This window comes from Dipodomys spectabilis, unplaced genomic scaffold (assembly GCF_019054845.1).
Source record: "Dipodomys spectabilis isolate Male_0828 unplaced genomic scaffold, ASM1905484v1 ptg000628l, whole genome shotgun sequence".
Classification (NCBI taxonomy): Eukaryota; Metazoa; Chordata; class Mammalia; order Rodentia; family Heteromyidae; genus Dipodomys; species Dipodomys spectabilis.
Window position 1 is genome coordinate 923,993 of NW_024871305.1, and position 14,811 is coordinate 938,803.

General features: G+C 44.4%; 1 protein-coding gene across 3 annotated transcripts in view; it reads left to right on the top strand.

Moving 5' to 3' along the window:
• Positions 1 to 14,811, top strand: part of Mbtps1 (membrane bound transcription factor peptidase, site 1) — a 57,152-nt gene that overhangs the window by 4,759 nt on the left and 37,582 nt on the right. For all 3 annotated transcript variants that reach the window (XM_042671436.1, XM_042671435.1, XM_042671433.1), the window contains exons 2-8: positions 4,605 to 5,081; positions 5,729 to 5,986; positions 8,922 to 9,125; positions 10,492 to 10,602; positions 10,976 to 11,085; positions 11,750 to 11,866; positions 12,391 to 12,458. In XM_042671436.1, the coding sequence (XP_042527370.1) occupies positions 4,919 to 5,081; positions 5,729 to 5,986; positions 8,922 to 9,125; positions 10,492 to 10,602; positions 10,976 to 11,085; positions 11,750 to 11,866; positions 12,391 to 12,458 (1,031 nt within the window). In that variant the 5' untranslated portion in view covers positions 4,605 to 4,918. The remainder of the gene's footprint in view (positions 1 to 4,604; positions 5,082 to 5,728; positions 5,987 to 8,921; positions 9,126 to 10,491; positions 10,603 to 10,975; positions 11,086 to 11,749; positions 11,867 to 12,390; positions 12,459 to 14,811) is intronic.

The following is a 14,811-nucleotide window of genomic DNA, read 5'->3' on the forward strand; positions in this document are numbered from 1 at the left end:
TGTCATTACTACTAGGGCTTGAATTCAGGGCCAGGGCATTCTCACTTAGCTTCTTTTCCCTCTACCACTGCTCTACCACTTGAGCCATGCCTCAAAAGCTGTGCTTTTTGGTGGTTAATTGAAAGTAAAAGTCTTGGTTTTTCCCTTCCCTGGGCTGGCTTTGAACCCAATTCCTCAGCTCTGTTCCTCCTAAGTAGCTAAGATTATAGTTGTGAGCCACCAGGCCTGGCCAAAAGTCTTCTTGAGTGTGAATGTTTCTAGAGGAAGTGCCATCTCCTTAGAATGAGATAGATGGTCAGCCCATGTCCCAGTTCCATGTCCATGGGTTCAATCAGTTGATAGTCAGATAGACCTAGGGAATAAATCATATTGGTCTGATTATGTAACTTTCTTTTGCTGTCATTTCTAGACAGTGCTGCATAACAACCACTCACATAGTATCTGTGTTGTATTAGATGTCACAGCCCATCTAGTGATCATTTAAAATATTCAGAAGGATGACAAGGTTATATGGAAACACTGCATCATTCCATTCATCCATCTAATTTTCATCATCTATTATTGGGGACTAAACCTTTGGGCTTTGTGCTTAATAGGCAAGTTCTCTACCACATGAGCTGCACCCAATCTTTTTTTTTTTTTTTTGGAGGGGAGTGGTTGTGCAACTTGAACTCAGGGCCTGGGCGCTGTCCCTGAGCTCTTCAGCTCAAGGCTAGCACTCTACCACTCTGAGCCACAGCTCTACTTCAGGTTTTTTGAGTGGTTAATTGGAGATAAAAGAGTCTCATGGGGACTTTTCTGCCTGGCCTGGCTTCAAATCATGATCTTCAGATCTCAGCCTCCTGAGTTGCTAGGATTACAGGTGTGAGATACCAGTGCCTGGCTAGTCCTTTTGTTTTGGTTTTTTTGAAACAGACTGTTGCTAACCTTGCTTAAATTGCCCTTGAGTGTATGATCCACATGATCCATCTGCTTCTGCCTTCTGAGGAGCTGGGATTATAGGTGTCACTATGCCTGGCAGTTGTTTTTCATTTCTGACTTCTTCCTGTTGCTTGTTAGTTATTAATATTATTTGATCAAACCAGCTTAGTCTTCCCTGCCATAATTCATAGCTTGTGCAATGCTGTCCTCATCTGCCCATTCTCCAGCTCCCTGTGTACCCCTCTTTAGAACACCCACCTTCTTGTCCTTAGCATATGTATTCAGAAAGGGAGGAAAGGAAGAAGTTAGAATTTCGTTACACATGTTCACACTGTGTACACACTCTGTGTGGCTTCAGCAAGCCTGTGTCAGGGCTTATGCATGCCAGCCTTGGTTCTGTGGGGCTCCTGGGAGGCTCAGTTGTTTACATGAATGACTAGAGGCAGTCTGCATTTTCAAGTACACTGGACAAGTCTGGGACTGACCTGCAGGACCCTCATGATCAGTACCTTCTCCAGTTGCACAGATTATTCCCCTTATCTTTCTTCCTTCCAAATACACAATTATCAGTAGCTAACTGCTATGTTTCACTTTCTGGGCTTCTTATCTGGAAGGTCATCTTTGAGGTCAGAGGTTTCTGCTGGGTTTATTCCCTGGAACAGGGCAACTCAGGCCAAGCAGGAGCAGTGGCTCTGCTGGCCATCCGTGGCTCTGTCACTCCTATACCTGGCCTTCCTAGCCTCTCTCCCTTCCACTCCTCCTCAGCTTAGTTCCGCAGAAGCTGGCTGCAATGTCTCCCTCCTTCCATTCAGCAGGGACTGTGTCAGCTCAGCTTCCCTGATGCCCTAGTCTCAGCTCTCTGCCGTTTTCCTTTTGTGCTTCTGATTTGGCTGTGTGAGCTAGGGTCGGCCTCCTGTGCTGTATCCCACCTAGAGGAATCTGCCCCCGATGTGCTTGTGTGCTCTGCAGCACCTGGCAGTGTCTGAACTTGGGAAGCACTAAAATTACATTGATTTTCTGGAACCCTCTTAAAGTACTATTTTTTTTCTTAATTTGGGGGAGAATTGTTTACCTTATGAAGTCTCTTCATTTAAAAACCTCTAGCTTATTTCTTGTACTCTTTTCTTCCTTCCTTTTTTTTCCCTTTTACCTTCCCCTTTTCCTTTTTTCAGATTGGCTTCAAACTCCTGAATTTCCTGTTTCTGCCTGGCTAGTGCCTGACTTATTTCTTTCTTTTCAAGTCAGGCTCCTGCCTGAGTCATGAGGACACACAGCTCCCTTCCACATAGACCACAGCACAGTACAAGTTCGTTCTCTTTTTCTGTAAGTGAACTGTTTAGAATCAAAGTGGTTTTAACCCAGTTGGCCTACAGTTTTGATGGTATTTCTTCCAGTGTTCTATTATGTTGTCCAAATAGATCATAGATTCTTTTTTTTTTTGGCCAGGCATGGGGCTTGAACTTGGCCTGAGTGCTGTCCCTGCGCTCTTCAGCTCAAGGCTAACACTTCTGGTTTTCTGGTGGTTTATTGGACATAAGAGTTTCACAGACTTTCCTGCCCGGGCTGGCTTTGAACTGAGATCCTCAGATCTCAGCCTCCTGCTAGCTAGGATTACAGGCATGAGCCATTGGCACCTGGCAGGTCATAGATTCTTTAGTTTGAGGCAGAAGAGTTCTGAGATTTGTTTTCTTCATTAAAAAAAAAGACACAGTGAGGGACCCATTTAAATCTTTTAGACATTCCAGGTTGTTAGCATGCTACCATTTTTGTGTTATCATTTAGTATTATCATTTGACCAGTAATCTTTAAGCTGGGTATATGCTTCATGAAATCACATTCTTTGATTCCCCCATTGTGGGAAATGCCCAGCATAAAGACACACAAAGTCTGGGTGGGTTCCTAGCAAGTGTTGGGGTGACAATAGGAATCCTAGGCTCCTTCTCCATGGTGTATTGTGCTCTTCTTGACATTGTAGTAGTTCTTTCTGCTGAGGTCCACAGGGCAGCTGTCAGTTTCCTAGCAGTAGAGGCTTTCCAGAGTAGTTGCTCATGGCAGCAATGGAGGGCCTCAAACTTCTCCTTCTGTTTGTGGAGGTGTCCAGCATGTGGATAGGGGCAGAAGCTGAACCCTTGTTGCTCTAAAGTGTGGCTTTCTGCCAGGATTTAACCCCTGGCTAGAGAGGTGGCTGATGCTTCTTCGCCTGTCCTCTCCCCACTCCCTCTTCCTCCTGCATTATTTGTCTCACGTTCATCAGTGTAGCTGGGTTTTCTAGTAACACCACAGCCAGCATTTCTTTTTTTTCTTTCAGTACTGGAGTTTGAACCTCACACATGTTAGGTAAACACTACCACTTGAGACATGTATCTAGGCCTTTTACTTATTTTTTAGAAAGAGTCTCAGATTTTTGTCCTTCTATGTATATACACATCTTCCCAAGTAGCTGGGACTATCGTATAACTCAGCCTGTTAGTTGAAGTGCAGTTTCTTGCTAACTTTTTGCTTGGGATGACCATAAACCAGCATCCCCCTCCAGTCTCCCAAGTAGTTGGATTATAGGCATGAGCCACTGTACTTAGCGTGTGTGTGTGTGTGTGTGTGTGTGTGTGTGTGTGTGTGTGTGTGTGTGTTTGTTTATGTATAATTTTTTGCTGTGTTCATTGGGAAGACTGATTTTTTTCCTTTCTTCTACAATTCATATATTTTGAAAGATACCTGTACCATGAATAATTTAATACTGAAATAACATTCTTTAGCAATAGCTTGCCTCCAAAGCTGTCCTCTTATGTCAGTTCCAATAAAGGGCTGATCTGGTTTTATAACAGATTTAGCAGGTTAAATGTTTTTTTAAGTTTGAGGGTTTGGCAAAACAAGTCTAATGACAGTAAAAACCTTTCTATGCACTTTTCGTGTAATTGGCAGGAAATATTTTACAGTCTGAACACTTTTAATGCACTGTCTCTTTTTTTTTTTTGGTCGGTCATGGGGCTTGAGCTCTGGGCTTGAACACTGTCCCTCAGCTCTTCAGCTCAAGGCAAGCACTCTACCACTTGAGCCACAGCGCCACTTCCGGGTTTCTGGTGATTTATTGGAGATGAGTTTCACGGACTTTTCTACCTGGGCTGGCTTTGAACCACGATCCTCAGATCTCAGCCTCCTGAGTAGCTAGGATGATAGACGTGAGCCACCAGTGCCCGGCTACACTGTCTCTTAAAGATTGTGTTAAAATGGATTTGATAGAAACTAGCTTGCCATTAGGTATTAATTTTACAGCAGAAAATAATGTTCATAAACTGAGTTTTCCTGAAAACTTGGTGAAATTGGTTGGGAATTAGGAGCGTATTGGTAAGATGGCCTGGTGGTGAGTTACAGGTAACAGGAGCTACACAGAATCCGAACAAGCCTCCGCCTCCTCCTGTGTGTGCCTGGCTGCTTGTGGTCTGTGTGCTCAGGCTTCTGATGTCTACAATTCTCTTAGGCTGGTTTGTGCCACTTTTACATTTACTGTCCTTGCTTTATTTTAATTAAAGCTTGTTTCTATGAAACAAGTGACTCATGAACAGAAATGAAATAGGATGTCTTATTATTGGGACCCTTTGTTCCTTTAGTCTTAATTGCAGCTGTCACTGGATCATGCCTGCCTCTCTCAGGTGCTCCTAATGCTTGTGTTCCTCTTTTTGCTTCAGAGATCACGTCACACGGTGATATTGGCTGAGTTCTGCTTGACTTGGCTCTGTGCAGATGGAGTCGAGGACTCAGTGGTGTCGGTCCGAATGACAGCAGCCTTCTGTCCAAAATGGAGAAGAAGCGGAGGAAGAAATGAAAGCCTCCCTACGGGCCAAGCTGCGGATGGCCATGGGACTTAACTTCTATTTACGTTGGACAAGACTGTAGGATGGTTGACCAGTAAAGTTGCAGCATTTAGCCAAAACACAAGTTCATTTTTGATCAAGGAAGAAAAAGTGTGGTTGGATTTTAGCAATTTTATTCACTTGTGACCATGAAGCTTGTCAATGTCTGGCTGCTTTTGCTAGTGGTTTTGCTCTGTGGGAAGAAACATCTGGGTGACAGGCTGGAGAAGAAAGCGTTTGAAAAAGTGCCATGCCCTGGCTGTTCCCATCTGACTTTGAAGGTGGAATTTTCCTCAACAGTTGTGGAATATGGTAATGGTGTTTCTGAAGTGTTAGCCCCAACCCTCTGCTGTTGCCAGGGAACTTGTTCTGATTTTCTACAGTAGACGTCTAATGAGATGAGCACACACTACATGAAGGCTTACCTTCAATCAAGTCTTTTCCCAGGACGGGTTGCTTGTGAGAAACACAGGCTACTTGATTCTGTGGAACAAATACCCTTGTAGCCAGGAGCACTGGTGCTTGGAGTTGCTGAGTGCATGTTCTAAAGCCCAACTGTCCAAATGTGATAGCTAAGCAAATAGGCCATTTCATCTACTCTCCAGTTGTATGTTCATTTTTAGCAAAATGAAAAAAGATCACTTGACTCCCTAAATTCCTTTTCCTTTTGAAAAACTATTTTTCATTGTAAGTTCATACTTACTTAGATAAAAAGTATTGTTAAAAAACAACAGCAACAACTGATAAAACTCTCATAGGAGTATAGTTTTGAATGGTGTATTGTGAAATTGGCTTAATTCAGAGCTCTGAAGCACTCTCCAGGCTCCAGACTCCTTTCCATCTGTTCTGTTTACTCTGGGCTTTCAGGGCTACTTTCTTTTACTGGTGGAAGTTCATATTACATGTACTTTGTTATATACACATATATCCTTGTTTTTCTTTGTGATCATTGATTTCAGAATATATTGTGGCTTTCAACGGCTACTTTACAGCCAAAGCTAGAAATTCATTTATTTCAAGCGCCCTGAAGAGCAGTGAAGTGGACAACTGGAGAATTATACCTCGGAACAATCCCTCCAGTGACTACCCTAGTGACTTCGAGGTGATTCAGATCAAAGAAAAGCAGAAGGCAGGGCTGCTGACGCTTGAGGGCCACCCCAACATCAAGCGGGTGACACCCCAGAGGAGGGTCTTCCGTTCCCTGAAATTTGCTGAGCGTGAGTACCGGGCCTCTTCAGTCCCCTTGAGGTTCACACTGCAGGAAGCATGGAGGCAGTGCGGTGTGTTACCACATGTTACTGGCTGGCATGTACAATGCGGCTCTGTGGCTTTGCGGTAAAGGAAGCCTGAGGCTCTGCAGTTGAGGTGCGATTGCTTCTGTCAGGAGGGATTCTGTCTAGGATCGCCTTGGGGCCCCTAAACTACTGAAGGGGAAACAACCTTGTCTTTTTTTTCTGGTGACACAGTGTTGCTGTATAGCCCAGGCTGGTCTGAGAGTCAGTCCTGCCTCAGTCTCTGAGTGCTGGGACATGTGCCACCTTCCCCATAGACCTTACCTTTGTGTCTCCTCTTTGCCTGAGTTTGGCTTTCTCAGCATACGTTTTTGTTATAAAATATCTTTTCTTGGGTTTTAATTTGTTTCTGTCCCAGCCTCCTGTCTATGAACAACTGTGCCTCAGCTGGGCCGGACACAGGGATGAGGGGAAGGGGGTCTGGCTCCCCATGTTGGCTCCAAGGCCACAGCTGCCACTCCATCCCAGTTGTTCAGGTCAGCATAGAGTTATCCTCAGATAAAAAGTTCAAACTACCATGCAGTGTTTTCGAAAGTGTATATCACCAAAAGGGCCGTCCTCTTCATCATGAACCAGGAAAATAGTTTTAGCTGCTTTAGCTAGTCCTGTTTATTGTCCTTTCCTTCACTAAAAGGGATATCTGTCACATACTAGGTCAGGAGCCTCGTGCATGCATTTTTTGAAAAGTTAACATACAGTGTTGGAAGCTAGTTCTTGACTCAGCTGCAGACTTCTGGGATCTAACTTCTTCAGAGTCCTTTCTGCTAGTCCAGATGTTTTGTGTTATTTTTTTCTCCTTAAAAGGCGATAGTACCCTAAAATGATCCAGGAAAATCAAATTAAACCTGGGATAGTTGGCCAGTTTGCATACATTGTATTTACTTGAACTCATCTGTATTTTGTTTTTTTCATCATAGAGCACTCTAGAATGTTTTAGCACAGGAACCCTACACTGTCCTGGTGGTGGTCCTATGTGCATCATTCCACAAAGACACAGAGAGCCTCTGCTCTTCTTACCCTTAGTGGTGCTCTTGAGCAGTAAACTCCTTTTCACTGAAGCTTTTTTTTCCTCATCCCTAAAATGGATCTACCACCTCCCTTACTGGGCTCCTGGAAGATTAAATGAAATCAGGCATTTAAAGATAGCTCAGGAGTGTGCAGAGTATTGTAAATGATGTGGAATGGTGATGGTTTCTTCCTCTAACTTGAAGACCATTTCACTTGGTTTTGGATGATCCTGTTCTGCCCTGGATTTCAGCCTTAGTTCTATCCCATGAGCCCTCAGACTAAATGAACCTGTTGTCCACAAGACAGTATTTAAAGGTATTATGAAGGTATCTGTTCCTTGATGGCTCTACAGGTTTTCTAAATTGTTCTTAAATAGTGAAGGTTACAACTGAATTTGATAGCCCAAGTGCAGTGTGAGTCACTCAGGGTGAAGCAGAGAGCCTGACCCTTGATTGAGCGTTGGTAACTCCAGTGTTATTTCTGAAGGGACTTAGCAAGCAGAGCAGCAGTGCCATGCAGGAGATGTGTAGGCTGGGCCAGCACTTGTTTCACATAGCTGACTTTGGGTGGGCTTCCACATTTTGTTTTCTCTAGGAGTCACCTGCTAAGCCTGGGAGAGTCATTTGTGTTAGAAACAGCTGCTAGTATAGGTTTGTTCTTAAAATGGATGATGCATTATAATATGAACTTACTGAAAGAAAAAGAAATCTTGTATTTGTTTCACTTTTCTCTCCCATTAAAAAAATAGATTTACAAATGGGAAAATGCATTATTCTTAGCAACTAAGTTTTGGCAAAAGTATACAGTCCAAGCCAGGTGCCAGTGGCTCATGCCTGTAATCCTGGCTACTCAGGAGACTGAGATCTGAGGATCACAGCTCAAAACTAGGCCAGGCAGAAAAGTCCTCGTGAGACTCTTATCTCCAATTAACCACTCAAAAAAAAAAAAACAGAAGTGGGAGGCTCAAAGTGGTAGAGCACTAGCCTTGAGCTAAGGGAAATGCCTAGGCCCTAAGTTCATGTCCCATTTCTCCCCTCCCCCAAAGGATATAGTCCATTGTGATACAGAATTGTTCCATTATCTTCAGAAATTTTCCCTCCTTCTCCCCCTTCTGCTTATTCTGGGTTATGAAATGTGAAATTTAACCAGGTAAGAATATTAGTATACTGAGCAATGCATAGTTTTAGAAGGCCCTTATGTGCTGGGCATGATGGTGCATACCTGTGGTCTGTATCCCAGCCCTCAGGAGGCTGAGGCAGGACGATTCCAAGTTCAAGGCCAGCCTGAGATGAGACCCTTTTCCAACCCTCTCCTTCCTCCCTCCACCAGAATAAAAGGTTTAGCCAGAGATAGATTTAGTAGCCAACATAGCCTTTCTCTGTTGCACAAGGCAGTAGTGTAAGGCTTCATGACCTCCTTGTGGCCAGTTTATTCCTCTCCGGCTTAGTGAGAACAAGCTGCTAGTGAAAAATGAAGTAACAGAATTGAACTTTTTTTTTCTTTTTTAAAGATGGTCTCAATAAGTAATCCAGTCTGGCATGGAACTTTTTATATAGCCCAAGTTGGCCTCAAATTCAAAATCTTCTCCCAAGTCTGTGATTATAGACATGTACTACCATACCTAGCAAAACTTCTTAAAATTTGTTAGTCCTGTTTTGCCTTACCTTGGTTAGAAAATTCTAAGTAGAGGACAGTTTGGGAATAGTATGGGAAGTACATAGGTTCTACTGCTTTGAGAAAAATCCTAAAAAGGAGAGAATTCCACTTCTCCTCAGATGTGATTTCAAGGAACCACTGCTGAAGTGTGGTGTATTTTTCTCTTTTTTCTGATTGTTCTCTTTCTTGGCTCCAGCGGACCCTGTTGTGCCTTGTAATGAAACTCGCTGGAGCCAGAAGTGGCAGTCATCACGTCCCCTGAGGAGGGCCAGCCTCTCTCTGGGCTCTGGTTTCTGGCATGCCACTGGAAGGCATTCAAGTAGACGGTTGCTGAGAGCCATTCCACGCCAGGTTGCTCAGACATTACAGGCAGATGTGCTGTGGCAGATGGGATACACAGGTATGTGCCCTCAGTAGGGACTGTGAGAAGTCTGTTGTCAGAGGCTGTCTTGTGCAGTGCTACCTTATGTGTTTGTCCTTGCTGTTTGTTGAGCAGCATGCAGTGAGCTACACCTGTCTTTGACTTCTGGTAGCTGGCATCTGTGTCTGTCTGTGACTTTTCTATATGGCACCAGATGTGTCCTGAGTCCAGAAGGGCAGATTGCAGAGCATTTCTTTCCTATCAACATACACACAAAGCCTGGGCTGGCTGGCAGTCTGTAGAGGTCTGTACTTCCTAGGAAAGAGATCATGTTGCAAGATGGTCACCTGGATTTGTGTAATTTTGTGAAAATCAGTTTTTATCACTTGAGTTTGGTGCTTTGTATGTAGAATGACTTAGTGACTGACTCCCCTTGCTGATCTGTTTCAGACTGAGAAACTATTAAGGTCATATCTTTGAAATAAAAGCAATAAGGTTCCATTGTTTTACCATCCATCATGCAGAACATTCCTGCTTGAACTAATGTGAGAATTTTTTTCCCGTATTCAAGTATAAGCCAGAGTCTTGCCTGTAGACTGTCACAGGTGGTTTGGCTTTAATCTCCTGGTTGAAGATTTGCCTCTCTTGTGGTTTCTTATCCTGATACCCTCACCATCTCAGAGATACTTCACAACATTTAATACCTGGTAGACAGACATTTTATTTATTTTTTTTTCGGTCGTGGAGCTTGAACTCTGGGCTTGTGGAGCTTGAACTCTGGGCTTGGGCACTGTTCCTGCGCTCTTCAGCTCAAGGCGAGCGCTCTACCGCTTGAGCCACAGCACCACTTCCGGTTTTCTAGTGGTTTATTGGAGATAAGAATCTCACGGACTTTCCTGCCCGGGCTGGCTTTGAACTGCGATCCTCAGATCTCAGCCTCCTGAGTAGCTAAGATTACAGATGTGAGCCACCAGCACCCAGCTTAGACAGACATTTTAGTAAAATTATTTTCTTTTCCTGTTTTTTTTAAAGTTATTTTTAGAGTGAGAAATTCTCTGTAATCACTAGCAACATTTTTCTCAGAGACTCTGTGTGTGTGTGTGTGTGTGTGTGTGTGTGTGTGTGTGTGTGTGTGTCTGTGTGTGTGTGTGTCTGTGTGTGTGTGTCTGTGTCTGTGTGTGTCTGTGTGTGTCTGTGTCTGTGTGTGTCTGTGTCTGTGTGTGTCTGTTTCTGTGTCTGTAGCTCAGAGTTGCCTTGAACTTAAGCCTTCAACCTTTGCCTCCTCCCCACCCCCATCAAGTGCCAGGATTACAAGTATGCACCAAAATGCATAACTTGATTTTATAGACACAAATTTAGAAAGATGTTTCCAAATATGATCTTGTATTTCTTCATTTTGGAATAGGTGCAAATGTCAGGGTTGCTGTTTTTGATACTGGGCTGAGCGAGAAGCACCCCCACTTTAAGAATGTGAAGGAGAGAACCAACTGGACCAATGAGCGGACTCTGGATGATGGTAGGTGTCAGCCTACAGAGAGTGGCCACTGGGGGCCTCAGGCTGTCGCTCCTTCCTGTCCTTGTCCATGTCAGGCAGAGTGTGCTTTTCCGTGTGCTAATGGCCCACAGTTATGTGGTCAGACTTCACCTGTTTGTGCCTTTTTGTATGACAGAAGCTTTTCTGAAGATTTCAGGAGGTGTAGGGAAGCAGAGGTGGGGTGCCAGGTGGGGGCCCCACGGGGGCAGTGGCAGCAGTTTGGGTATAGGACAGTGGAGTACCACCAAGTTCTCCCGTGGGGCTGGAGAATGACATTTACATAGACGGCTTGGCAGCAGCATTGCACTTGTAAAATGGCAGCGTCTCACAGGACTTCTTCTTCCTGTGGGCATAGGTCTGGGCCATGGTACGTTTGTGGCAGGCGTGATTGCCAGCATGAGAGAATGCCAAGGATTTGCCCCAGATGCAGAGCTTCATATCTTCAGGGTCTTTACCAACAACCAGGTGGGTGTTTGAGGACCCCTGAAACTGATGGGACCCGTCCTGAAATGTAAAAAGTAAAAATGTGTTTATAAGTAGTGCCTGTCAGTGATGCCAAGCTTCCCTCTGGTGCCCCACTTGTGCTGGAGCCTTGCCCTAGTCCTTTCTGTCTCTGTGTGACTTTGCCCTTCTACCACCACTTGCCTTGACCTACCTTGAGCTCTGAAGACCTTGCTCCAGGCCCACTGTGTTCAGTGATTCCTAAGTTTTCTGTTTCTTAAACTTCAGGCATGCTCAAGGCTACCCTGCCATAGGTCTTGCTGGTGGATGGATAATAATGTGCTTTGTGTTTTTTATTTGTGCTTGAGATTTATTTGAGGTTTTTGTTGTTGTTGTTTTAAAAGATACTTATGGAAGAACTAGGGGCATGGCTCGTTGGTATTGTGCCAGCCTAGCAAGTATGAGGCCTTGAGTTCAAACCCTAGTTCACCACACACACACACACACACACACACACACACACACACACACACACACACACACACACACACACACACACACACACACACACACACACACACACACACACACACACACACACACACACACACTATGCTTTATGTAGAGCGTATTCTTTATCCTAAAAAAAGGGTCACTGATACACTGGCAGGTGTTTTAATTTAACTAGGTTTCTTACACATCTTGGTTTTTGGATGCCTTCAACTACGCCATCTTGAAGAAAATTGATGTACTAAACCTCAGCATTGGTGGCCCTGACTTCATGGATCACCCCTTTGTTGACAAGGTTGGTCAAGTTATTGCGTAGCTCCTACTCTTTTGTCTCCCACCTCTGTCATTTCCAGTGGGTTAGTGGCTTCTTACCCAAGTGACAGCTTTGTGAAAACAGATAGTGACATGAGCTTTAATGACTTGTTTGTCATAAACCAGTGGGTTAAAGGCCTGTTAATTCCTTTCTAACCTGTATAGGCTTTGCTCTGCTCAGCTGCTCTGCTCTGCTCTGTTCTGTTCTGTTCTCCTCTGCTCTGTTCTGCTCCACTCCGCTCCGCTCCGCTCCCCTCCCCTCCACTCCACACCGTGTCTTCCTGAACCAGGCTAGTGAGCTGTGTGCCCTGCACTGCTCAGTCCTGCATCGTGGGTACTGTTCTCTCTCTACACTAGTGTCCAGATGTGCCTACCTTGTCATGCCCACACTGCCTTGGAGAGGCTCCTCCTTTTGAAGATTGTTGAAGTCAGGGTTTTAGCGATAATTATGTGTTGACTGTTTAGAGTGGCATACTTGTATTAACTAAATGCATGCTAATTTTGTAGGTGTGGGAATTAACTGCTAACAATGTTATCATGGTTTCTGCTATTGGCAACGATGGACCTCTGTATGGGTAAGTGGCCTCAACAGAGTGGTTTTGGGATACTTTCCCTGAAACAACTGAAAAATTATGTCAGTCTGTGCATGTCTACAAATACTTGTTTGTATCTAATACTTTGTGTTAACAAATATTGTCAATTAAATAAAACAACAATGTGTAAGAAAACCTTGAGTATTTACCAATCCGCTTAGCAGTTGTCAGCATAAGGCCATTCTTCTGTTTCTTTTTTTTTTTTTTTTTGGGGGGGGGGGCAGTTGTGGGGCCTGAACTCTGGGCTTGCGCGCTGTCCCTCAGCTCTTCAACTCAAGGCTAGGACTCTACCAGTTGAGCCACAGCGCCACTTCCGGCTTTTTTTTTTCCCCTGCTTATGTGGTACTGAGAAATCGAACCCAGGGACTCAAGCATGCTAGGTGAGCGCTCTACCACTGAGCCACCTTCCCAGCTCCCTTTTATTTTTTTTAAATGCTACAAATAGCTATTTAAAGGCCCAAATCCATTTATTTCTTTTTTAAAAATAGTTATTACAAAGTTGATGTACCAGAGCGATTATAGTGCTAAATTTCTTTTTTATTGTGAAAATACTGTACAGAGGGGTTACAATTACATGGGCAAGAAAATGAGTACATTTCTTTTTTTTCTTTCTTTTTTTCTTTCTTTTTTTCTTTCTTTTTTTTTTTTGGTCCGGTCGTGGGGCCTGAACTCTGGGCCTGGGCGCTGTCCCTCAGCAATTCAGCTCAAGGCTGGTGCTTTACCACTTGAGCCACAGCGCCACTTGCGGCTTTTTTCTTTTCACTTATGTGGTGCTTAGGAATCGAACCCAGGGCCTCATGCATGCAGGCAAGCGCTCTACCACTGAGCCACCTTCCAGCCCCAATGAGTACATTTCTTATCAAGCATTGTAATCTCTTCCTTTGTTTCCCTTTCCATCCCTTCCCATCCTCCCCGCCTCCCCTATAGTGCTAAATTTCTTAATATTCTTTCTACCTTCCCTGAAACAGGTCAGGAAAATGACTGTTAGGAAGGAATGGGTTCTGAGTATGTATTGAGAATATAACTATATATAAAGCACAGGGGGTTCAAGGAGAAGTAGAGGCATGCCTGCCTTTCTGGAAAGATGGGGTATACACCATGAAGCTCCAGAGTAAGAAAATGCTTCCTGCTGTTTTAGCGGCTTGTGAGAGACCTCAAGTAGGAGAGCAGCAGGAGCCAAGTGGCAAGAAACACAGCCCACTAGCCTCTCTGTATGGCTTTAGATCTCAATTTTCTTTCTACCTGCACCTTTGATTTTTATTCTGTGTTTAATGTGTGTAGGTAATTTCTTGTGTTTAGCATCCTGTGTTATTGACTTGGGAGAACTGTTTGAGTTAACCAAGGCAGAGAGGAAATGCTGGACGTATGTTCCTTGTGCTGTGTACAGTGGGGGAGAGACTGAATGTCTGTTCTCCGTGCGTGCACATGCTTTTGGTGTGGACATGCACCAAAGCCAGCTAGACAGGCTGGGCTGAGGCACCTGCTGAGGGAAGGCAGGTTGTCTGGAGGATAAAGGGAGCTAATGCAAAGCACCCCCCACATTGTATGAGGCTAAACTATGTAAAGTTGGTGTTTATGTAGGTGAGCAGACATAAATAATGAATAGCTTAGCTTAGAAGATGACTCTTCCCTTGCAAGAGGTCCAAGGTTCTGGATTGGCTGTGGCATAGCAATGTGTGTTGTGAGATATAATTGTCAGTGGGTGGACTGCCCTTCCCATACCTCTCCTCCCAAAAGCCCTAGTTACTGTGCAGTCCTGTTAGGCTTTCTCATTTTCCTTGCATGTGTTCCTCCTGGTCCCCTGCTTTCTATTTCTGACATCTCTGCTTAATTCCCACTTGCTAGCTTGTCAGTTTCCTCGCTCTTCTTCCTTCATTTCGTCTTTTTCACTCCAGCTCTTCTGATGTAGATCAGTGGGTCCAGGGTTTGAGCTGACCTGCCCCCAGGCTGAGAGCCTTCCCTTTTCTGAGCCCTAGGTCATTGCCTGTCACTGAGTGAGGGCATAGGGAATGACAGGTGTGACACAGGACTGTTCACACGGCAGTTACAGTGGTGGAGCGAGGCTGTAGGAAGAGCACCACACAGATATTGCCTTCCTTTTTGTCTGTTTTTCTGTTCAAATAGTTCCCTAGCAGTTTTTTACTCAGTAGTTTGCACTAGATCGTATTGAGTAGTAGATAAAATCCACATCTTCCAAGGGCTTTGAAATTCTAGGCTGGAATTGGCAAACTTTTTCTGTTAGGGGTCAGAGAGTAAACATTTCAAGCTTTGTGGCCAGATAGTCTCTGCTACTTGGCTTTGGCCTTGTGGCATGAAAGCAGCAATGAGTTATGTG